Below are 26,603 nucleotides of genomic sequence, written 5' to 3' on the forward strand. Positions count from 1 at the left end.
CAAGAAAAACAGTGGTTAGGACTATAGCTTTTCAAATCCCACTTTCTAGAATATATATTGAAACAAAATAACAAGCCAAATGCATATGAAGGACTAAAAAAATCATTTATCCATAAGGGAAAAAAATACTGTACCTTAAAGAAAACGACCATAAAATAATAAGACCTTTGAACTCACAAATTTTGTTGTATAGTATCTAATTTATTACAATTGTTTTTGGGTCATCAATTCTATAAAATGTATGAATATTACTTAAAATCCTAAATAAATCACTAAAGTATATACTTTGTAACGATTAGGCAAAAATCACAAAATTAAATTAAGCCTATATGTCCGTTGTTTTTTAGTTTAAATAGCTTGCAGATGTTCACATGAAAGCGTCTCAACAAGCCTAATAGGTCTATGTATCATTTAAGATGATTTTGGTTGTAAGGAACAAAGAATATTTTATGCTGGTTTAAAAGAGCAAAAGGAAAGTTATTTGTTCATTGAGAAGTTCATTGATAAGGAATTTAGGTTTAGTTTGATCAGGGCTCTGCCTCTATCTCTGAAATTACCTAAGCTCTGCCTTTCTCTGTTTACCACGGGTGTTAGGCTACCAGGGAAACTAGGCTTATCTGATTGGCTTATCCATTTGCTCAGCTCTTTTCTACCCCGGGTGAAGGGATTCTCCTCTTGCAAACCCAAGGGCTTCCCTATCCAGCCGGGAGGGGAAGGGGTAGAATGGATAGTGAAGAGCTCTACTACAGAATTATTTTGCATATTCTCATGCTTGAGTTTTGAGAAAGGAGAGGAAGTTGAGAAATATTTTCATTGATTGTCTCCTCTTATTACACAAGCCGCTTTCTTACACTTAATCATCTTCCATGTAATCCTCTTGACAATACTAGGAAGTAGATGTTATCTCACTTCACAAATAAGCAGAAGGTTAGCCAATTCTTTTTCTCAGGCTCACATGGCTTGTGAAGGTATATACTAAAGTCCATGTTCTTCTGTGCTCTTCGGATTGTAAACTAAATCACATTTGCTAAGTAATTTTGTGAGGAATGTTATTCCAAGTCGGAAGATCGCAAAGGATTTAAACATTTATCAATATCCATTCATTCCACAATTACAGTGTTCCTACTGTGTACTAGGTGTATGTAGTTGCTGGGATATTGTGGTTAGAAGTGCCTTCTAACCGTACAGATTTAGTAGGAGAAAGAGATGTTAATGTCATGCAAATAAGTATATAATTACAAACTCTGTAACTGCTCTATAGTAAGATCTGAGTCTGGGAGAGGTGATCACAATGTTTCTTTCTAGGAGGTGACATTTCAGTTGAGATCTGAAGGATGAGAATGAATTAACAAGACAAAAGAGGAGTGGGAGTAATGGGTTTTTGGAGTGATGGTGGGGTTCAGAGCCGACAGCCAAGATAGAATTCTTGAAGACGTCTTTGGTGCAAAAAGGTGATTTTATTAAAGCTTGGGAACAGGACCCATGGGCAGAAGAGCTACACGGGGCTGTGCAGAGTGACTGCTTAAATACTGTGGAGTTGGGGGAAGTAAAGTCAAGAGGAAGTTTCTTAAAGGGCTTTCCCTATGCTAAAGAGGATTTACAGATTGTTGGAGGCCTAGCTATTGCTAAGCTAAGGTGGTTTTTCCCTTTCACAAAGCATTATCCTTAAGATAGTAGGGAGTTCTGGAGATTAGGCTGTTGATAAGATTGCCTTTTTCTTGTGATATTACTAAGATATTTGTAAACTGATGGAGGTTCTATCAATGTAACCGTTTGTTTTCTGTGCTTTCCTTTGTTCTTGAGCAACCAGGAGTGCCTGAGGAGTGTCAGGCACATCTCACCTCGGTTGGGTGGGGGGGGGGGGGGGGGTTCGTGTCTGATGCATGCCTAGAAAGTAAAGTGAGTCCTTTTTGTTGCAGCACAGAGAGAACACAGGGCAAGGCTAGGATGAGGCAAGTAGATAGATCGGATCCTGCAAGGGTCTTCAGGTGGTATTAAGAATTGTGCTGGATATTCCACAAGAAATTATCTTGGAAAGAACCGATCTTGGAGATCTTAAGTCTTTGAGAAAGTTGGTGAGGTGGTATTTTAGTATTTATTGTCATTATCTCTCTGCATAATTTATAGTGTTTTCTTAAAACATGTTTTCTTGCCTCAACAAAGCCATACTTCATTTTTAGAATTCTTCTATCGTATTCAGCTTTCCAGTCCTGGCATGTTGTGTAAATCATTTGTAACCACTTTAAACTTTTTATAACTGTTTATAACTTGAACCTAGATAGAAAACAGTGAAGGTGGGGGTGCCTGGGTGGCTCAGTGGGTGAACCTCCGTGCTGGGTGTGCAGCTTGCTTAAAAAAACACAAAAAAACAGTGAAGGTAAAGGTATCTACATTTATCGAATGAATATTTATCAAGTAGTATTGAATTAGTTGCAAACTGCTCAGAGAACAAAAGTCTAGACATTAAACTTTGGGGAGGAAATATAGAAATAATATATATAACTAATTTAATGTTGGTGACTTGGTGTTCTCTGTTCACTGTTAAGGTCTTGTTGGAACTGCACTTGTGACCTCCCTTTTATTTTTGGTTACAATTAAAGAATAAGAGAGAAACAAGACTTTATTTAAATATGCAGTTGGCTCTTTTCATTAGACTAAGGCAGTATAAAAGGAAAATTTGCTCATACCATATGGTGTATTAATATCATAAATAAAGCATACATCTGGGTTACAATCAAAGTTGGACTTAGGTCCTTCAAGTTCATATCTGTTGACAAGATGGTTTACTTGGAATTCTGAGCACTTGACCTATAGTATAATATTTAAGCCTGAAGCTGCTGACTCAACCAGTTCCCTAAATGTCACACAAATGAACGCCATTACTTTAATCTTCTTACATCACTTGCTGAAAGTAAAGCTTTAAAAATTATCAAAATAAGACTTGAGAGTAGGAACATATGTATTATTGAGAAACTAACTGAATGTGTAGTGGGCAAACATCATCATCCTTTTATCTTTGTAAAGGATAATGTGAATTGTGTTATACCAACAGTTTATTTCATTGTTGGGAAAGATGTGTCTTCTCTTCTGGAATGTAAGCTTAGTTCTCTTGTCTCCGTGTTGGAAGCTCTAGAAGAAAGGCAGGGCAGAGATATGTGCGTGGTTGTTGTTAAAATCCTTGACTAAAGCACGCTTGCTCCTGGCATGGAATATATGATGTTGCAACAAATTCCTGCTCAAACATTTTCTAGTCCGCTTTCCTCTTCTGTCTAGAACTGTCTATACTTACTTTCCCGTGTAGTTCTTTCCTGACAAGTAAAAAACTAGTAAACTACTGATCAGTTTGAAATGCTAACATTTCTACTTGTTTGTATTGAAAGTAACTGGTACTTCCTTTTTGGTGGGGGAGGGGGGGGCATCTGAGAGATCTTCCCTTATTCTGGGCCATTGAATTTCAACTCATGCTATCAGGACTGATAATAATGCAAGTATCACCTTTAGTATGTAGATTTGAAAATGGCAAATACGGAGAACACATATGATCTGGGCATTCAGAACCCACTCTATTCTGTGCATCACGAAAAGCCTGCAAAGAGAATGTGAGGAAGAGCCGGACACTCACGTGCATGGTGGTGTGGACCCCCAGGGTGAACTGTTGGGTACCAGCATTTGTTGATTTTCATCAAATATTTCAACACTTGCTGAAGTGATATGTTTTCTATCAAGGACTGTCATGGAATATCTAGTACTTTTGGAAAAATATATGATTTGTTCATTTATTCAGAAATTATTTATTGAGTGGTAAGACTGTGTCAAAGCTCTAGGAATTTGAGGATGAAAATGCTTGGTCCATACCTTCAGTCTATTGGATAGTTAATGCCAAGATGAAGTGGGACATAGGGGAAGAAATGCCCAATCTTCCTGGATTGTTGGAGAAGTTTCATAGGAAGTTGTCCCTGAGATTGAGCCTTGAGGAGAGAGGGGAATGTGTTCCAGAAATTAAGTCTATGTGTGGGAGTAATAATAATGATAATATTATAGAAGAGGGTCACCTGGGTGGCTCAGTTGCTTGAGCATCCACTTCGGCTCAGGTCATGATCTCACAGTTTGTGGGTTCAAGCCCAGCATTGGACTCTGTGCTCACAGCTCAGAGCCTGGAGCCTGCTTCAGATTCTGTCTGTCTGTCTCTCTCTCTGCCCCTCCCCTGATTGTTCTCTCTCCCTCTCGTTCCCTCCCCCTCTCCCCTCTCAAAAATAAATAACTAAACATTTTTTTTAAATTAAAAAAAAATTTAAAAAGGATATTATTAATGAAACAGCTAAGGTTTATTGAAAATTTTGTGATTGTTTTTTCTCTTTTCTTCTCTTCTCTTTTCTTTTCTTTTCCTTTCTTCAAAGTGTTTCACGTGTATTAACCGGTTTACTCTTCATAGCAACCCTAAGAGATAGTAGACTACAGATAGGAAACTGAGTCAAAAAGAAGTAATTCTCTAGCTCACAGTCAGTCTAGCACACAGTCACACAGTTAATAATGACGGAACCAGATTTCACCTCCAGAGTCTAGGGCAACTTTGCTTTGTGTGAATAAAATGACCTGTTTGGTAACGGTAGAACTTGAAATGGTTAGAAGTTCAGGTCGCTGGGTATTTGATAGGGTTTTGGCTGGTCAGATTGTTATGGGTTACATTGTGAACAGCCTTGGAAGACATGCTAAAGAATTAAAATTTAGAAGTAAATTAGAAATGCACATACCAGGTCCTACCTCACATCTACTGAATCAGAATTTCCCTGCTCCAGAAAGTATCCAAGGGTTTTGTGCCCTGATATGGTCAAATAGTGAGTAGATCTATAGTTTCAAACAGCAAGTGCTGCTATTATTTGCCCCAGGTTTCTTGGTATTTCGTTTGTTGAGTTGAAAAGTAAGGTAGAGAATGCAATAAATCCTATTTTGTATGACTTGGGTTTAATTTGCTTGCAGAATATCCTATTAAAAATGTGAAAAATAAAAAGCTGCCTGCCTGATTTGGAGATAGGGAATTTTTTAGTCTCATGTATGGCTGGTAGGAGATACTCAGGGATATAGTTGAGATTACTCATGTGAGAAAATAGAGCAGTCAGCATGGATAGAAAGCATTGAAATATGAAAGCAGCATGAAATTTGAAATATTGTAAATGAAGAAATTAAGAAGAGCATCTTCAAATACCAGAGGGAACCCAGGGAGAGATGGAGTTTGGGAGCTAAGGAAGGAGGGTTTCATGATATCTTTATTTTTTTTAAATGCATCAGAGAATTTGCGTAAGAAAAGGACTAGGGGGAAAAAAAAGACCAGGGATGTTGTGAAGAAGCAGAATTTTGGTGGGGTGGAAGCCAGATTGGAATGTACACTTGCCAGTAGGTAGGTAGTAAAAAGGGCTTAGATGACTCTTTGCAAAAACTTGATTTTAAGAAGGAAAGTAGAGTGATAATAAGAAAAGGCTACAAGGTAAAAATCACTAGCTTTTCCCTCTTTTTATTTAATACTTCTTATAAGATTGAAACAATACAGATACAAAAGATAAAGCTCCCTTTCATCCAAACACCAAGAGATAAGAAATGTTGAAATTTGTCATTATTTTTCAAGCCATGCTTCTATGAATATGTATTTGTAGTAAATATGTATCTATGTGTTTTTAACAAAAATATGTTGTAGCTGTCTAAATTTTCATATGTACCTTAATGTACTGGAAACACATATCTCTTTCATTACATGTTATTTTACACTATTACCTTTTCAGAGTTGCCTGGTGTTGCATTGTATGTATAGAATAGTTTACATAATCCAATTTTTGACATTTTTGCTTCTCTGGGTAATTCTTCATTTTAACAGTGCTACCATTAATATCTTTGTGGGTAAATTGTTAACACTTTCATAATTATAGATTTTTTATTAATTTCAAATTGTGGAACAAGGTCCCAGATGGAGCCTTCATTTACGGGATCTATAAATCAAGTAGATGGACCAGTCTTAGATAAAAGCATAGACATTTCCATCTTCCTGGGTGGGAGGAGAAAAGTATTAGCTTATAGGTGGTTGGTAGGAGAAAGGATGAAATAGCCATATGATGCTCTGTTTTATCTTCATGCGGATAGTTGAAAGGGCACGTTGTTACAGGACGTTGGAAAGTTGTGAAGGTTTGAAAAAAACTACCAAAAAGAAAAAGCACAAGAGTATATGAAGGGTTACTGGGCAAAGTTGTGCAGAACTGGCACTGAGCACTCCATGTCTGCAGGGGTTCCAGATGCCTTGGTTCCACTGTCCTCTCCAGGGGCATTCAGAGCCCAGGTCCAGGGAGTTGAAAAGGCCAGACATGACTTATCTATGGTTTGGTGGTTACAGGTCTGGTAGGTGGTCAGCATGGGCAAAATAGGGGTACACCATGAAGGAGTTGAAGATGGTGTGGAGAGAGCAGTTGGGTCTCTACAGTCACATGAAGAAGAAAAAGAAGCTTGAAGGGACCATAAAGAGCACAAAGAGTGAAAGAAAGCATGGGGATTGGCGGGTGTCAGTGAGCAGGAATAAAGGACTGAGGGCTGAAAAGTTATAAAATTGTGGCCCAAAAGTGGGACACCGAGTTGAGATTTTAGAAGGAGAGCAATTACACTCCAAGTCAAGGTCCAAGGGGTAGCCATGGATCTGGTGAGCTAAAATTAAGGGAAGATGAGGTCATGGAACCATATGCAGCTCAACGTTGTCCATATGGATGTGGGTGATGTGAAGATTTTTAAGTAAAGAGGAAAGAGTGCCCTAGAAATTCCTAATCCTGGATAAATGACAAAACAATTGGTAGCGAATAATGGTAAATAACGAAGGTGCTATAGCTGGTTGGCCTGGATATTTAGAAAATATTTATGGAAGGTAAAACTGATAATAAATGCGATAATGAATCTTTTGGGAAGCAAATGGCATCCAAGGAGCAAAATGAGCTTCTAGCATGCCAAAAGTCACCGTCTAGCTTGAGATGCAGGAGTTGGTTGAGGAGATGGATAGCTGGACGGTGTCTTTTTCACCCTGTAACACTGGACATTGGGGAAGACAGGTGCTGGAGTGAATTTTCTTCTGGCGAGCTCGCAGTGGGTCTGTGAGTGGGGTAAGGAACATACACCCTCAGGTCTAAGCTGTTGTCTTGCAAGTGAACATACAGAATTGAGGCCTGTACTCATAAACATTGTAGCCAGGATGGAGGGTTGCTTGCCAGTAGCTGCAATTTTTTGTGAGTTTCTGATTTTGCTTTTTTTCTTTTTTCCACGTAAATTTTAGAAGTGATCTAACTGGGAGGAAAAGGAGCTGTAAGGACTGGCTTCCCAGAGAAACTGTTTTAGAGAGTAAGGTAAAAGACCTGGTGAGATTCTGGGTTTTGCTTGCTCTGCCAAAACCCCCTGGGTGTAGCTGAGAAAGTATGAGCTCAGGATCCAAGATTCTTGAGTTTGAGGTATCAGAAACGTTATGGGGCCAACAATTAAAATACAGCCACTGAATCCAGTACCTCTGAGAGGTCTTGGGAATCTAAAGTCATTTTGTCTTCACACCCGAGTTCCCTTCCCTGTTATGTTAAAACTGCCCTTTTCATCATCTCCCTACTGTTCTTAAAGAATTTCCTTATATCTGTGAACTTGGGGACTAGATATAAACTCCTATTCTTAGTTCTTTGCAGGCATTTCAGGAGAAATAGGATGGTAATGGAGTGAGTGGTGAGTTTAGATAGAAGAATGACCTTACGAATGCTTTTAATTACAGGAGTAAACAAATAGAGAAACAAAATACAGGATTAGGTAGATAGTGAACACACATCTGAGGGCTCCCCCAGGAGCTCCCTTACAGGCTTGTGGCAACAGAGAGAGGTCTTTAGTTGGGACAGTTGCTTTCAGAGGAATAAGGGATGGAAGCCGCCATTTTATTTATGTTGCATGTAGTATTGACCACATGACGACCACCTTAAATTTCTCTGGCAAAGCACCTCGGTGTAATTGTAATTCAACATATTCTAAAATTTTGAAGCCATTTTTTCCTGAATCAGAATTCAGAGCTTGCTCCACGGTTTTCTTCCTTCTCCTGTTCGCCTTCCCCTTTCATTTCCTCATGATAATTTTGGCTGCTTTAGTATTTAGCATGTGCAGCACATGCTATGTAAGCCTATACATATACTATTATACCCTCACTCCTATATCTATTTAAGCTTGGTTCGTTGCCTTTTTTCTCTTTTTCTGGCCCTGTGTATTAGGTCCTTTAGTTTAATCATCCGTGTCTGCTTGTACTAGATTGTTTCCCTAAGAACTCTGTAAGCCACAGAGTGAAACTGATTTGGATTTTACAGCCCTGGTGATTTTCCTTCTGGTGTACTACCAAGAAAGTGCTATAGCACAGGAGCTGATGAGTCATTTTGCTGGGCTTTTGCTTTCTATTTTGTCTTTGAAAAATCAGGTATGATCATGAACATGGAAATGTCTCCTAACATCATGAGGGTAACACTACCATAAAGTAAAAGCGTCAGTGTTAGTTTTGGTCCCCGATAAATGGAATACATTGTGATTTCAAATAAATTGAGTTCCCCCATAAAACATTCATTCACGTAAAATTTCGTTTCTCTAAATTTTCATTGCTTGTACTGGAAGCTGACTAGAATTACTCGGCACCTGCTGGTATGTGTCTGGCGTTGTCCTGGGGGCCTCACACCTGTTAAGCCATTAAATCATCACAGCAGGTTTATATGGTAGGTCTGGATTCTCCCATTTTACTGAAAAGAGGTTGAATCTGAGCATGTTGAAATAACTTTTCTTATGCCACTCAGCTAGTAAGGCTGGTATTCAGGATCTCTGTGGCTATGACTGCAACAGGCTTCCTGATTGGAGATAGACATGGGAACGTATTAAGGTTTCATTTTGGATTTATACATTCATTTGGATTAGAAATGAAGCCAACTGTTGTTGGTTGAGATGGTAGGCTGTTGGGAATTAATTCAGTTTAGTACTGAGTATAATCTCTGGCAAGATCCCAGTCTTCTGTGACATAGTACTGCCAGATATGAAGGGTTACCTTGATCATCAATAATTTCATTTCTACATAGTATAGTTTCATTATCTAAAGAGATGAATTGTGGGGCAAATAAATTCATTGAGGTCATAGTGTATATTTCCCCCAGCTTGTTTGAGGCATCACTGGCATGGTTATTTTATCTTTTAATTCTTGGCATTTGATTCAGGGCCATGATTTCCAAAGCTGGTCTCTTGGCTGGGCTCCAACATCTGCCATTTGTTCCTGCGTTTTCTCCTCCCCATTACATACCTCCCCACTGATCGTTGCTCATATTTTGCCACTACGGTAGCTTTTGAATCCAGTCTCCCTCTTCTTCAGTCTATCCTACATATTGCCAATCATAGCAGTTTTTTTCACAATACTCATTTGGCCTCAAAATACTATTGTGCTTCATGGCACACTCTGTGATTCCATTTATATAATGTTCTTGAAATGACAAAATTATAGAGATGGAGAATTGATTAGTGGCTGCCTGGGGTTAAGGATGTTGAGGTGAAGGGAGATGGATTTGACTCTAATGAGGGTAGCACGAGGCAAATCCTTGAATGATCGAATAGTTCCGTAGCTTGATGTATGGTGGTACATGATGCAAATGTGATAAAATAACATAGAGCTATACTCCCTTTACCTAATGTTGATATCCTGCTTTTGATGTTGTACTGTATGTATATAACATGTCATTAATGTGGTAACCTGGATGAAGGCTACATGAATTCTCTCAACTATCTGTGCAACTTCATATGAACCTATAATTATATAAAAATGAGAAGGAAAAAATACTGTTGTGCTTTAAAATGTTTAAGTTCCCATGTCTATCATATTCCTTGTTTTATATTCTTTGTTTCCTCCTGAATTAATCATTCAAAATCATCTCCTGATTTTTTGTCTACCTAAATCGTAGTTGACGTTAACATAGTGTTTGTCTTTTATCAGATTACCAAGAAATGCTTTTTGAATTGATTGATTAATTAAATATGCTTTATGAAAGAACCGTGTATCAGTATTTGGTCTCATTACAAACCATCTTGTTTTCCTTCTCACTTCCTTATTCATTTTTGTCTCTGCCTAATCTCTTTACAGGGACTAAGCAGCAGGCCAGGGATTTGATTGGTGGAGACTTGGGCTTGCCTAGAGGGGTTGCATTGCCTGTGGCCATAGTCACATTGCCCAAAGTCCGGTCACAAATTCTAAAAGGCAGTGGCTCATTGAGGGCTTACGACTTAGTTATAAGGGCTAGATGAGTCAGGAAACCCAGGATATGGACTAGGGTGAACCACAACCATCCATTCATTCAGATTTACTAAGACTAGTTTTATAGCACAGTGTATGATCTTTTCTGGTGAATGTTCCATCCATGTGTATCTGAAAGGAAAAGGATATTCTACAGTAATTAAAATCTATTTCGGATCTTCGGTCTTCAGTGATTTGGATGGGGGGTGTCTAGTTCTATCAATTACTCAAATTGTGATTGTGGAGTTGTGCTTTTCTCCTTTTAATTCTGTCAAGTTTTGCCTCATGTATTTTGAAGTTCTGTTATTAGGTGCATACACATTTATGATTGTTGTGTCTTCATCCTGATGAATTGACCCTTTTATCATTATGATGATCTCTTTGTATCTTTGTCTTGAAGTCTTCATTATTAATTTAAACACGTGAGTCTTATGCTTACCATTTGCATTGGTATAACTTTTCCCTCCTTTACTTTGAATCTGTGCCTTTATATTTAACGTGGATCTCTTAAAGACAGCATAGAATTGGATCTTGCTTTTTCAAATCCATTCTGGCTGGCTTTGCCTTTTAGTCCATTCACATTTAATGCAATACTTGCAATTGTTTTTTAAGGTTTGCTTGTTTGTTTGTTTGCTTGTTTGTTTCTTTGTTTTGTGGTTGTTCTAGAGATTACAGTGTATATCCTTAACTTTTCTTAGAAGTTATTGCTTAGGGTTAGTATTATCCCATTTTGAATAAGATAGAGGAACCTTGAAACTACATAAGAGCATTTAACCCCTCCCAGACATTATGCTATAATTGTCATGTGTATTACATTTACATATGTTATAAATCCCACAATGAAGTGTTAGAATTTTTACTTTAAACAAGTCATGTATTTTTTAAACAGTAAGAGAAGAATAGTCTTTTATATTTACAATTTCTGGTACTCTTCATTCTCTCTGGATATTTGATTTTCTGATATCATTCACCTGGAGAACTTTGGGATTTTTTCTGCCTTAGGTTTGCTGGCACAGATGTCCACAATTTTCTTTCATCTGTAAGTTTTTAAATTTATCTTCATTTTTAAAGATCCGTGGCCTGGATGTAGAATTCGGGGTTCATAGTTCTCCCCCAGCTTTTCATCATTCTAGTGTCCTCTGTCCTCTACAGTTTCTTATGAAACATTGATTCTTATTGTTTTCCTGTGTGTATAGTGTCAGTTTTTTCTCTTTAAAAATGTTTCCTTATATTTGGTTTTCAGCAGTTTGCCCACGTGCACCTGGATGTAGCTTTCTCTGCATGTAACCTGTTTGGGGTTTTCTGGGCTTCTTCAGTCTGTACATCAGTCTTTGACTCAAACTGGGAAATTGCCAGCCCCTTTTTTTTTTCCTGCAGTGTTTTCTCTCTCTTTACCTCCTGAAACTTTAGTTATACAAAATGTTTGCTCTTTTACTAGTGTCCAAAAGACCCTGATGATCTGTTTTTTCTTCTTTGGATTGGATTTTTCATTTTTACTTCCGTAAACATACTTATAATAACTTTTTTAACATCATTGTGGGCTGATTCCAGCACTTGGGTCAAACTTTCCCTTGAATATAGGTTAGATTTTCCTGTTTGTTCATATGTCAAGTAATTTGAATCTTACAGGATTCACTTTGTGAATGATACTTTGCAGAGATTCTGTTCCTTCAAAGGAACTGATTTGTTCCTTCAAAGAGAATTGATTTGTGTTAACAGGCAGTTAATTTGGCTGAACTTAAACTAAATTTTGACTTTTCTCTGGCAGGTGGCAGTTCCACCAATCTCTTCAGAAAGCTAATATTGAATATGTTCTTTGTGTCATGCAGTAAAATAGAGGACTGTGCTAAAAATAAAATAGACACGGACCCTAACCTCAAGAGACTCACAGTCTAGCTGATAGAGAGAGGAAAGTGGAGAAGTAATCGTGATAGCTTCTCATGTGTCATTGAGGTAATACCTGAAGGCAGTAGGGTTACTGGGGAAGGAGTTGTGAAATTGTTAAAATGCAATTTAAAAATTGTTTTTAAGGCAACCCAGTCCTCCTGAGGTCTGGAGATAGTTCGTTTATTCTGTGTCGTGACGATGAGACATTGGCTGATGAACAACTATGAGTTACGCTGTCATCCTTTTGTTAAGTCTTTGAAGAAAAGGACATGTTTCAGAATCACAGCAGATTGTGGAGAAGCAGTATCAAAAACAAATGTTTAAATTCTGGACTGCCGTACCAAACAGAAAGAATACTTTATTTTGGGTTAAAAGAAGGTGATTTGATAAAATCTGAGCAGATGACACAAGTGATCATGGATTAGGGAATATTAGATATTGCTGAGATTAAAAAGACCTGTCTGTACTCAAAGTACCACTGTGGGAAGAACGATACTTCAAAAATCATTTCCACTCACAGAAAATGTATCTCAAAACTCTGTAAGTTTCCGATGTCAAAAATCAAAATATTCTTTCTAATCTGTTTTGGATGTTAGTTGTTCATCTATAAAAATGAATGGGTAATATGACGGTTTTTATTTTGTAAAAACATATATTCCTTAGCAGTAACTTGAGCCTTTCTTTTCTCTTTTTTCCTGTTTTAACAGTGTATCCTATTCAGTACATGTATCTGAAGATTACCCAGGTATGCATTTTTTTTTCTTTCTGTTTTTATTACAAATACTTGTGTCGTGGTTTCTTTGAATATTTTTTTTTCTTTTGGAGATGGAAAATGTATATAAATATATCTGGGAGTGAAGCGTTGGCAGGGGAAGACTTAAAGATCCAGAAAAATTCTGTTGGTTGCCTGTGAAATACATGTCTTACCCTGAGATGCAGTCCAGAATCAAAATAGTTTCCTGATGAAAAATAGTTTACTTGAGCCCATGTATAGCTTCAGCCTATATATATTTTTCTCATTGCAAGTAAAAAAAAAAAAAAGATTCTCTGAACTGGTTCAGTCATTGGCTTTGAAACATCATTTGAATCCTCATAATGTAAAAATAATAGGTAAGGATAGCAGCTAAAATAATAGGTAAAAATAATAGTAATAGCAAAAAATAGTCCTGTCTTCATTTCTCTAAGTATATGTCTCATTAAACAATTCTGACAACGATCCTATGACATTGTTACCCTAGCATCACTTTTTTCCTCATGAATGATGACACAGCTAGTAAGAGGAAGAGCTGGGTTTTGAACCCAGGAGTCCAGAGTCTGGACTGTACCACTGGACTAGGCTAGGTATCTTGTTTATGTAGTCTCACTGAGTGTCTGTTACTTGAAATATATTACTATGCCCACAAACACTTCTCCCTAGAAAACAGAATGTAAGACCACTGCAGATCCATTTTTCTATCAGTCAAACAAGGGTTTTTCTTCTAGGCCATGGTCAGTCCTGTTTTCTAGACACATGTAATCTCATCAGAGCCCAAGCTGTGTATGCCAACATTTTAGTCATGACAATTTTCAGATATGTAAACAAGATGTTTCTCTTTAGTATTTTCCTCACAAGTGATATCTATAATTTTATCTTGAATAAGAACATAAGTATTGTAGACTTAATGCAGAAAAAAATACAACTTGATTACTTTACCTCAGAGAAAAGAGTATAATGCAAGCATCTATTGTTTATCATATTTTGTAGCAAAGAACAGCAATTTTTTTTTTGATGTTTATTTATTTCTGAGACAGAGAGAGACAGTGCATGAGTGGGGAAGGGCAGAGAGAGAGGGAGACACAGAATCCAAAGCAGGCTCCAGGCTCCTAGCTGTACGCACAGAACATGATGCGGGGCTCGAACTCACAAACCGTGAGATCATGACCTGAGCCGAAGTCAGTCACTCAACCGACTGAGCCACCCAGGCACCCCAAAGAATAGCAAATTTTAACTGCCTGTATTTCATATATGTTTTACTCCAGCATTCAGACTTAATAAAATCAGGTGGTCACCAAACTAACTGTTGAGATCTGTCAGTGTCATAAATTAGAAACCTAATTCCAATTCCTATTCAAATCTAGCCATTTTATTCACATACTCTGCATGATTTGGATCATACTTTTCTGTGTAAAATGACTAGATTGCTATAGGCAACTTTGATGATCCATACTTTGAGTACTTTTAAAAATGGTTAGTTCATAAGATAGTATGAAGATGTAAAACTTATTTCTTTAGCATTCATGCTAGTATTTTTTGTGGTTGTTTGCATCATGCATTTAATCTTTTATAAGATCAGATGTTACATTTAAAAATAATTTTGTGAGTCATAAACTCCAGTTTCAGTTATTTTGCTATGATCTCCATATATGTTAAGCATATTAGTCTTTAAAACTTTTGTACAGTTTTACATGGGGAATTATTCATTATTAAAGAGATGGCCTATTTTTTTTAATAGTAGTATAAAAAGAGTTCTAAACAGATTTCATTGGAAGAAGGAACACAAGAAGTATTTACAAAGAAAAATTTTTTTGTAGAAGATTTTGTAATCAGCTCTCTCCCTTATGGTATAGGATGTTTTTGATACTGAATGTTTGCTAAGTGTGTTAGGAAAATAAAAGCTCCAGTGTTGTGAATATTATAATTATTGTGCTTCTCATCTGAGGCAGCTCCTAGAGATGTCAGTCATGAGAGGACTTGAAGTCAGAGTGATAGAGGTAATGCCACAAATCAAAGCCACGTTGAAGACAGTAAGTGAATTATTCTGTAGCACAGGAAATAGGGCAGAAGATGCCCTTAGTAAACGAAGGGAGCCAAATGTTTAGCTCCCTCTTGTGGCCAAGAGGTATCACTGGCTTTTTCTCTCTGTGCGGGAGGTAGCCCCTTTAGGAAATGCAATATACAAAAATTGAAACTTAAAACACTAGTTATCATTTGTGCTTTTTAAAAATAAGTTCCCTTCTTGGAGAAAGTCTGTAGCGAATTTCCACTATAATTTCATTTCTAAAAATAAAAGGAGTGTAAATGAAACACAAGTTTTGGTGTGAGAGAGATTAATGCATTTTGGGGTAGAATTTTGAATTGGCTGATGTAACCAGTACACTGTATACCAAGTATTTTCATACACATAATAGAATAGACTCTAAATGCCACTCTGTGTATAAGCAGAACAGAGGCTATCGTGACCATTTATAATTGAACCAATGTGTCAAGAGAGGGTAAAGAGTATTTCCCAAGGACATGCAGTTTGGTGGTAAAACCAAGTCTGTAATTTAGTTCTGATTCCTGTCACTTGTATGAAAGAAGCAGTGGGAGTTATTTTTATGGAGTGTTCTTCAAAGTGAGTATTACTACATTAAAAAAAAAATTCAAAGTGTTACTATGACAATATTTTACCCATTTTATTAAATTTTAATCTACATTTATTTGCATTAAAAGTTCAGTTAATACACTTGATTTCTCAGGTAGCTAATATTGCATACAAATTATGTTTGCTCTCCCTTTCCGGTATTCATCCTTGTGTCTTTTCTGCCATTACACTGCTAGAACTTCCAGAATAATTTTTAATGATGATTGTGAAAGTTGGCAGCTTTGTCCTTCTTTTCCAAAATTAGTGAGCGTGTTTCCATCTACTTTCAGAAAACTAGTTTTCTCGTTTTACCAAGTCTTTTTTTTTTTTTTTTTTTTTTTTAAGAATGAGTTGTAAGTCTTGATCAAATTCTTGCTTAACATCTATTGAGGTATCACGTACGCTTTCTCCTTTGAACAACAAGGTTGTTTAGCAGGCATCTTAATGTTGATCCGTAAGAACCGTATGCATCTTGCCATATATTTTGCTGTTAAAGAGTTGGCATTGCTGAAGAAATGCAGCTATTCTTTGGCATTTGCTAGAACATGCCAGCAAATCTCTCTGAGCCTGGCATCTCTTCAGAGATGGTTCTGGGGCAGTTGTTATTTTTCTGCCGTGATTATTGTCTGTTTTGTTTTTCTGTTTCTTAGTCGCTTTTAAACATGAAAGCTCACTGTGTTGGTGAAATGTCCCAACTTCTGTAGCAAAAAGTTTTTTATCATATTCGGCCTGTACATCTGAAAATCTGCCTCTTTGTGGTTATTTCTCCTGTCTCGCACCTATTGTTTCACATTTGTTCTTGTCTTTTTCTCCTTTTGGTTTTTCTTCCCCAAAGTTTACTTATTGTAAAAATCAACTCAAACAGATAGCTTTTTATGTTGTTTTTGAAAATTTCTAAGTCTTGATAGTAATTACTATCAGTAATCTTGGTAGTACTTCATTAGTTCCTTCTGCTAATGTTCCTCAGTCTTTTCCCTTCCTACTTTCTCTGGATTATATGGTTGAATGATTAGCTCATCATCTAGCTTTGAAAATTTGGAACTTGCTTTGCCCTGTGGAAATATATGAGCATAATCCTCCAGATTCAGGATTATGGCACTTTGTTTATTTCCTTAGGAACAGATTTATCACTTCATAATTTTAATTTATTAAGTAACCTGTGCCATCTATTGAAATTCATGTCATAGTTTTGTTTTGTGTGAACAAAGAAGATCTTTATTGAGTATTAAGTATACTTTAAGTAACACGTTCATAAATGCAATGTTAAATGATATGTGGGCTTTTTTAAATGCAGCGAAGAAATAGAGCAACCTTCTGGTTTACTTGTGCTTCCTTATGGAATTTATACTGTAGACAGATTTTTGCTTTTTGAAAGCAAATATATTACAAGTCACAGATAATTGGCTCCACTGGAACAGAACAGCAGAATTTTTTCTCATCAGTTCCCACCTTTAATTAGGAGGCTCACCTACTGGTGGGTGTGAATTTTCTCATCCCTTTTTTATGTTTTACAACATATTGCGATTGTTGAGTGACAGATTTTTAATATTAAAAAAAGCATAGCAAAGAACTGATGTCTGAATTCGGACAGTTTTACCACTTACTTGCCGTGTGTAATTTTTTTTGTTTATTTATTTTTGAGAGACAGAGAGACAGAACGAGAAAGCAGGGGAGAGACAGAGAGAGGGAGACAGGACCTGAAGTGGGGGCTCTGCGTGACAGCAGAGAGCCGATATGGGGCTCGAACTCATGAACCATGAGATCAAGACCTGAGCCCAAGTTGGACACTCAACCGACTGTGCCACCCAGCCGCCCCTTAATTACTTAAATAATTTGGGCAAATTGTTTGATTTCTCTTAGCTTTGGCTTCCCCATCTTTAAAATAGAGATAATAGTTGATTGGTTTGAAGGTTGATATGAAGTGTATAAATATTATATAATTTAACACTCAGGGGAGATATCCAGATTATACTACAAAGCCAATATAATTATTATTATAATTGTATTATTTTTCTGAAGGTACATAGTAATGAATAATGGAATGACTTGGCTTAAATTATGTTGCCTTTGAAATAGAATGGAAAAATAGTTTCACAGATGCTTTCTCATAGCTCTCTACCCATCTTGCCCCAGTTGTCCATGGAAGTCCCAGTATGGCTTGCATAGTCTGGTAGGGCAGGGAAGAGAAAATAGTCACATTGTTAACAGCCTTTAATAACGATCTATAGGTCCCTACAAAACTTACACGTTAAGGAACCTAGCTGTCCTCGGAATTTTCGGGGGCAAAAAAAAAAAAAAAAAAAAAAAAAAAATTGGCACCTCTGGAGTCAAGTGGGAGAATTCCAGAGAAGGAATTTGAGTTTGAAAACATTCTATTCAGTCACTGACTCATTCTGTTACCTTAAATGCATTCCTTATCCTTTTTATGTCCTACTTTGTCATGTCTAAACAAAGATGATTTTATTATTACAGATGTCAAAATAGTTTGAGGAAGGTTTAGAAATGATTATTTAAAGAACAGCGAAAAGAGAAAACAAAATTCATTCATACAGCTGGGACGATCCTCAAAGAGCATCTGCAGACCTTCACTTTAGAACTAAAGCAACCATGGGTTAGTTAAAAGGGATCAATAGCTAGTTGGTAGTTGGGTCTAGATTTTATGTGCTTTGTCTACTGTCCTACATTTCTGTTTTTCACTCAGGTATATATATCTCTTTGATCGGGCCTATGATGTCGTAATGATGATTTAATAGATATTGGCATGAAACCTGAAAACATTTTGGCTTGGGTAAATTTAGCCAGAAACAGAAATTGAAAGTGTTCAAATGCCTAAACACTGATCAAGATACAAACTGGTAAAAAAAAAAATCTCTTAGAAAATGATGTGTTTGACTGCATAATCCTGTCTTAAAGCATTATGCAACGTGTGTTCATTCGTTCAATTCAAATTACATTCTCTTGAATCAAAGCTGACTGCCTTGTAGTGTCAACACCACGTAAGCCATTGGATCCATTAGATTGAGTTATTCACTTCCTTGTTTTCATAAACAGAATGCCCTAATTTACTTTCCTCTTAAAGATTTAGTAAAATGCTCCCGTCCATGACACTGAGATACTGCATGATACTGTGTGCACTTTGTGGATTTTTGGGGATCTCCCCTTCTAGGTGGTGGTTTAGCTATTACTTTTTTCCTTTAATGCTCATTTTTATTTTTAATACTCCTTTTCGCTGTAAGTTTGCTTCAAGGAATACATTATCTACAGGGAAAAACTAATTGAGTTGATTCAGTAGCAAATAACTTTGAATCAGTAACCCTCTGAATGAGGGTTTAAGAAATTGAAATACTGGCTTTAATAGAGGGGTTTGCTTTTCACCTCAGAGTATGAGGTTATTGACAGAAGAGACTCCAGATAAACGGTCAAAGTCTCAACCAATGTGATGAAACAGTAATTAAAACAAATTTATATTAAACCTGTTTGTTAATCTGTGGTCCCACTTGATAAACACAAAAATCTCACACCCTCCTCAATGCTACTTGAAAGTGAAACAAGGCAAAATTTGTAATTAAAACAAAGTAATGAGGCAAACCTGTTTTGTTTCAAATCTAATCCACATTCCTCTCCTCTCACCTTCCAGAATTATTAGTAAAGCCTTATGTCTATTGAGAGTCTTTGAGACTATGCTGTGAACACATCACTCTCGACTCACTGCACTCAAGGTCTAAACACAGTGCAGATGTTTCTTTGCAAATAAAGTAGTGACTTTGATATCTATCAGTTAAAGATCGTGTTCTCACTGTACTGACACAATATTATGAAAACTTGGCTCAAGATCTTTTATCGTGTATTCAGTCAGTTGTCAGAATGCTCATTTCCTTTTGCAGAAATTGATAACAGGTTTCTATTATTTGTTGGGAATATTTTACACTTTTTATATTTTATACAGTGTCAATGAGAGTATTATAGGACCATAATTAATGAATTGGTGAAGCGTTTGGTAACGAACAGCGATCTCACAGATGCCCAGTAATTGTCAATGAACAAAGTAGAATAAATGGCTGTGTGTTATATTATATGCACAAAGATCTGTATTTTTAGGGAAAAATCCTAAATTTATTAAAATATTTTTTTCTGGAGAAAACAAATAATGAAGAAAAAAGCTGTGGAATAACTTAATGTTTTCTGTGCATTCAACTTGCTTAGTATTATTTAATGAAATTAATTTATGGAAGAAGAAGAAGTGTGAGACTTAATATCATTTAAAAATATACATTAGAGTAATATGGAGGTATGATTTTCAACCAAGGCTTTGGTTCAGTTTTTTTAATGACTTGATATTGAATTTTTTTATTGTACCAAATGTTCTTGTTTTAGCTTTCTCCCAGTATCTGCTTCCTGTTTGGGGAACAGTCCCTATCCGTAGTCTGTATTTCTCTAGGAGACACAAGTGTCTTTGAAGAGGCCATTTAAAATTAAATCACATGTAAATCTGTGATAAATCATGTATACTTAATTTTTTCTGAGATTAACCAGAGCAGTAGTATGTGCTTCCTGAGTGATGGAAGCGATGTGGATATAATTTAACTTTTTTTAATAAAGGCTTTGTTTTTTTTGGTTACCATGCCTTTAATTGTCCATATTTCTTTGCAGATAATACGTATGTGTCAAGTTCAGAAAATGATGAAGACGTATTAGTTACTACGGAGCCAATTCCGATAATTTTCCACCGGATAGCAACAGGTAATAGGAATATACTGTTTTTTTAAACTCTAGATTAATGTTTTCTTGGCTATAGGTAGCTTTATTTACTTATTTTTGTTCTTTTAGCCCATGTAACAGATATTTATCTCCAGCATCTATAAATCTGGTGTCCCATACAAATTTTCTGTCTAACTTGCATTAGTTTGTTTTTCAACAGTTTTTTAAACACATAAATTTACACTACTTTAAAAAAGCCCTGTTTAAATGCATTGTGTTGATATTTGCTCTTATGAAAATATTCCATGCATAATGACACTGGTAGACAAAATGAATATTTAAAAAGCTTACTTAAGGCAATGTAGATCCCATGAAATACATAAACGAGAGCTGAAGGGGTCTGTGTAGTGGCACTTTGGTTTGACCGTATTTTGATGGGCAATGAAAAAATCAGAATAGCTTATGTATCATGTAACTTCCTAACATAATATAATTATAAAACATTCCTTAATCTTTTGGCAAAGAGAGAATCACCTGAGGCGTGTTTTTATACTGAAACTTATAAATATTTGATAAATAGCCTGCTGAAAACTAAAGTGATGTTTTATAAATGATGTTTTATAACTTTCTTTCAGAATTAAGGAAGACAAATGACATTAACTGTTGCTTATCCATAAAATCAAAATTACAGAAGGAAAATGGAGAGGTATGGAGATTACATTTCGTATTTTATACTTTATTCAAAACAGAATACATTTTAAACTTACCTTGTATTTATAGTTAATATCATTGCTATTTAGGTTAAGACTGTAGGGGCGCCTGGGTGGCTCAGTCGGTTGAACTTCGGACTTCGGCTCAGGTCATGATCTCACGGTCCGTGAGTTCGAGCCCTGCATTGGGCTCTTTGCTGACAGCTTGGAGTTGGAGCCTGCTTCGGATTCTGTGTCTCCCTCTCTCTCTGCCCTTCCCGCATTCATGTTCTGTCTCTCTCTGTCTGAAAAATAAATTAACATTTAAAAAAATTAAAAAAAAAAAGACTGCATATAGTGTATGAAGCACAGGCTTGTGGCCAAGAGACTTAAGTATAGGGAAGGGTAGTGACCTAGAATTAACCCTGAGAAGGAAGCTGCCTTTAACAGAAAGAATGTCTGGCTTAAATCTAAATCAAGTGCACACAAAGCTTAACTTATTCTCTGTATTTGGTCAAGTAATGTAGTTGACTGAGGAGCATCTTCTGTAACTTACAGTTCTAACAGCTGCATGTGGAACCCTTACCATTTCATTTGTAAAAGGTGATCTCTTTACCTAAGGTAGCAAAGAGAATGGGTATATAGTCTTATTATTAGTGGCCAATGTTAAAACATCAACGACAAATTCCTGCTACCCCTTCCTCACCTTTAAAAAATCTGCTAGAATCAGTCAATAAACACTGGGGTGTTAAAAAAAACAAGATGAGTGCAACAGGACTGACAATTTTTTGCTTTTCAAACTACGCACCCGGAACAAACTCCCCCCCACCCCCGCCCCGCCCCTTAGTATTGTATCGTTCCCTCTACTCTCCTTCATCCACAGCGAGAACCACAGATTTAGCAATACTGGCCCCCAAACCCAAATCTGTTAGCATTTTATAAAACCCAAATTCCCTTTTGTTGGTTTTTCATTTTCCTTAAGAATTTGAAATTTGGTCTAGAAATTTAGAAACGATTCCAAAACATTGGGTTGATAGATTCCTGTGTCTAATGGGATTTGCCTTTCTCCTAATTATTTTAACAGAGCCTGCCGGGTATGGGAATATCATCATTAGTTACTTTAGGTAAAATTTTACTGTTTGAACTTCAGACACAAAGCATATGTGGTTCCATTAATTAGAAACTCAGACTTCAAGTTCAAGCATATTTAATTAAACATCCTTTTGAAATCTGAAATCTAAAGTAAATAATTTCTGTATGTAGAAAGTTCTCTTCATAATGTAATTCATATTTATTTTCATAATTTGATTTTTATATTATTGGAGTTCAAGTGTCTTTTATTTCATACCATTATGTAGAGTTGGCAGTGGAAGTGAGCACGGTCAGGGATAAATAAATAATGCTGAGGAACTTTTTTTTTTTTAATGTTTATTTTTGAGGGAGAGGGAGAGAGAGAGAGAGAGACAGAGCATGAATGGGGCAGGGGCAGAGAGAGAGAGACACACACAGAATCTGAAGCAGGCTCCAGGCTCTGAGCTGTCAGCACAGGGCCCGATGCACGGCTCGAACTTGAAAACCACGAGATCACGACCTGATCCAAACTCTGAGTCTTAACTGACTGAGCCACCCAGTCGCCCCAGGGCTGAGGAACTTTTTAGTAAACAATTGAATCAGTATGAACTCAGAAACTACGAGATCATGACCCGAGCCGAACTCTGAGTCTTAACTGACAGAGCCACCCAGGCGCCCCAATGCTGAGGAACTTTTTAATAACCAATTGAATCAGTATGAACTTGTCAGATGTTTTTATCAGAACAAAACCAAAGTTGTAGTTGATGACACATAGTTTTATGTAAACATCAAATAGTAAATTGTACAACTCAAAATCAATGAAATAGAACTTTTAAAAAAGATGTACAATAAAGCTTACTACACTGACAAAACTGTCTCTTACTGCCTTTTGTTTTTGGCTTGTACTACACCACACACGTTTTTTATATAAAATCCATGTGATAAGCAAGCACAAGGCCTATCTATTATGGCCACTTGCTACTTTCTTTTCAAAAGAAGGTAAGCTAATCTGACCATTAAAATTCTTTTCTTAATCTGTTATTTAAGGAGTCAAGACAAAATAGTACGGTGGAAGAAGATTCCGAAGGTGATAATGATTCTGAAGAATTTTATTATGGAGGACAGGTAAGCACATCAGACCCGTCAAATACCCACTCGCAGAGTTCGCAGTAGCCCTTACGCCCTAGTGAAAATCTGTGCTTGTGATCTGAGAGACCTGTGTGTTAGTTCTTGAGCTAACTTGGAAACCTATATAATTTCTCCGTTTCTCATTTCTACATATTTTCAGAAATCAAGGTTACTTTTGCAACTCTTTGACTGTAATCACTCACACTGAAGTTGTCTTGCTTCATCACTGAGATTTTGCAGGCAGCAGCATTGTATCATAAAATAAAAGTTTTTTGACTTTTATATTTCTTAAGCATATTGGGTTCAGTCATTATTTTGAAATGATGACACTTCTAACAAAAGCATGGATGGATGGTTAGTTTTAAATAGATGATTAACCTTTATCAGTGTTGATGGTCCCTCATTACTGAGCATCCTTAATGTTTGTATTCATTGTCTTTTACTCTTACACTGTTGTAAAGTGTTTGTTGAAACATGTTGATGAAGAAACATCATAATTTATATATATATGAGAATGGCATAGCCGCATATATAAAAGAATTCACTATTTTTCCAGGATCATGTTAAAATTTTAAACCGTGGAGTTGCTTTTAGGATTTGGCTATGTAAGGCATCTTGTTCCGTTTCTGTAAACTTTTTTTAAAAAATTATTTTTAAGTTTATTTATTTTGAGAGAGAGAGAGAGAGAGAGATTGAGCTAGTGGGGGAAGGGCAGAGAGAGAGAGGGAGATCGAGAATCCCAAGCAGGCTCCATCTCACAGACCATGAGATAATGACCTGAGCCAAAACCAGGGGTCAGACCCTTAACTGACTGAGCCACCCAGGTGCTCCATGTTTCTGTAAATTCCTTGATCAAAAAGCTTTGTTATGTTTGTTTGTTTTTTTTTAATTAAAAAAAGTGTTTTTTTAATGTTTATTCATTTTTTAAGAGAGAGAGAGAGAGCTCTCTTGTGAGCAGGGGAGGGGCAGAGAGAGAGGAAGACACAGAATTTGAAGCAGGCTCCAGGCTCCGAGCTGTCAGCACAGAACCTGATGCGGGACTCAAACCTATGAACTGTGAGATCATGACCTGAGCCGAAATTGGACACTTAATTGACTGAGCCACCCTGGCACCCCTTGATCAAATAGCTTTGTAACTTGGATAGTGTAATGGGAAGGTAGTATGTTAGAGTGGTATTTTAAAGCCAAATTTATTATTGTGTAGAAGAATGCAAGTCAGTTTACTTTTCTGGAATCAAAAACCAGTAATTTATCAATGGAGCATAAACAAGGCTGCAGAGGCGTGAACATATACATACAACTGGGCTGCTTCTCTCCAAGAATGCCCGTCCAGCAATGGGATACTTTTCCTAATGATTCTCTAACCAGTGTTGCACTTCAACATTATGCAAAATAATCCTTCCAGTTTGGATTTTTGTTTACACAGCTAGTATTTGCAGAGGGGAAGTAAATGCTTTTTCTCAGTATAGATATTCAGTCTAGAAGTTTTCAGATTATCTGCCAGCCACTACTTCATTCTTTTTAACATTGATCTTTTCCCCATATCAAGGTAGTCTAATTTTCCTTTCAAGCATACTAAGTTATACTAGACATAGGTGAACCTATGAACTTTAGCGAATATACTGCTGTATTCTCTGTATTTTTCAGTGAGAAATGTCTATGGCACAACCTGCAGGGTAACACCTGTCCAAGAGATGGTTTGTATTTGATTCTTTTGATTCTCTTCACCATCCCTAAGTCATTTCTAAACCATCCCTTTCCATCAGGTGAACTATGACGGGGAACTGCACAAGCACCCACAGCTTGAAGCTGATTTGTCAGCAGTGAGAGAGATATATGGGCCACATGCAGTTTCTCTCAGGTAAATAAATACCTCTCGTGAATAAAAATTGAAACAATTTGGTAAGCCAGTCATTGGGATTTTTCTGTTGCATTGTTTAAGTGGAAGTATTCTTGGGCTTAATTATATTTGAAAGTTCTGAGGACATTCTGCTGTGTTTTTACTTACACAAGATAGTATGTTTATGGCTGTAAGGATTTTTGTTTTGGGTACATGTGGTTTAAGGGTACATTGATGCATTAAAAAATTAGTTAATTTGGAGAGTTAGTTCGATAAAATATCAGTCTTAAATAGCGTCGTAATCAAATCCTGTAATAGATTTAGCCAGCTAGGTCCGTGCTGTTAATCATAAATCAAGGGCACATGCACGTGAACAATAAAAGTCAATAATGCATTAACGCCTGAGGTCCAGAGATCACACTGTGATGTGATCTGACCCCAAAAAAAGAAAGGAAAAAAGGGACATAAATTTGCAGAGTGTTTGTTTGAATGACAATGTAGTTTATCTTTCAGTTACTTAATATATAATTTGGTGATAAATTTTGGACCATTATTTATTGCTTTTAATTATTCAGAAGACCCCACTATCTTTACTTTTTTTTTTTTCTCCTTCATTTGAAAAAGAAACTCTTTCCTGCCACTATCTTAGTTTCCCTCCATGAATCAGATCAGATTATTTCAGATTCTTTCTCTTTGCCTAAAGAGCAGCCTTCAACTTTGCAGTGGAATTCCAGAGCCCTATCCCAGCCTGCCCTGGGTTCCCACCTTGCCCACCCAAACCACAAATGCCCCCATCCTCCAGTTCTCTGTGATCCCTCTTGACCCTGGGCATTTATCTGAACTTGTTTCTTACCAAGAGGTGCTTCACTCTCAACCCCACTGCTGTTGTTATTCAAGCCACAGTCCAAAGGCCACCTACTCCTTGAGCCTTCTTTGAATCTCCACTGCAGGTTAGTTGTTCTTTCCTTCAGACTCCCATCACATTTGGCTCTATCCTCATTTATTATACTTCTCATATCCTGTCATTATTGCTTTACTTCCCCTCCTCATCCTAACTTATGTGACTGCTGGGACAGTGCAGTTGGTTTTTAAAGTTTATTTATTTTGAGAGAGAGAGTGTATGCGCCAGTGCATGGGAGGTGGGGGGGCGGGGGGGGTGGAGAGAGAGAATCCCAAGCAGGCTCCTTGCTGTCGGCTCTGAGTTTGGCCCAGGGCTCGATCCCACAAACCGTGAAGTCATGACCTGAGCCGAAACCAAGAGTCAGACACTCAACCGACTAAGCCACCCAGGTGCCCCTGGGACAGCGCACTTTTTGTTATTCGCTTTATTTTGTTTTGTTTTGGTTTTTAACCATGCTTGTATTTTGGTACTTAATATAGCCCAGGGGACTATGTGAAATATGGGCTGATGATTCTTGATCAGTTCCAGTGACATCCATGAAAGATGTTCACATTATCTGGTTGCATTCTCTTCCATGGACATACCCAGATTTGGAGAGAGCAAACAAATACTTTAAGTTGGAAAGTACCACACAACTAAAATTTATAATTGTCAAGTGTTTCATTTTAACTTCAGAAACAAACTCACCACCACCTGCAGCCTAAAT

General features: G+C 36.9%; 1 protein-coding gene across 1 annotated transcript in view; it reads left to right on the forward strand.

Annotated features, from left to right (window-relative positions):
* PARP8 (poly(ADP-ribose) polymerase family member 8) overlaps positions 1–26,603 on the forward strand; it is a 173,486-nt gene that overhangs the window by 84,097 nt on the left and 62,786 nt on the right. Inside the window, exons 4-8 of the mRNA XM_060634582.3 lie at positions 12,895–12,932; positions 20,221–20,310; positions 20,904–20,974; positions 23,076–23,153; positions 24,923–25,017. Coding sequence (XP_060490565.1) covers positions 12,895–12,932; positions 20,221–20,310; positions 20,904–20,974; positions 23,076–23,153; positions 24,923–25,017 — 372 coding nt within the window. The remainder of the gene's footprint in view (positions 1–12,894; positions 12,933–20,220; positions 20,311–20,903; positions 20,975–23,075; positions 23,154–24,922; positions 25,018–26,603) is intronic.

Source organism: Panthera onca, chromosome A1 (assembly GCF_046562875.1).
Source record: "Panthera onca isolate mPanOnc1 chromosome A1, mPanOnc1 haplotype 2, whole genome shotgun sequence".
Lineage (NCBI taxonomy): Eukaryota > Metazoa > Chordata > Mammalia > Carnivora > Felidae > Panthera > Panthera onca.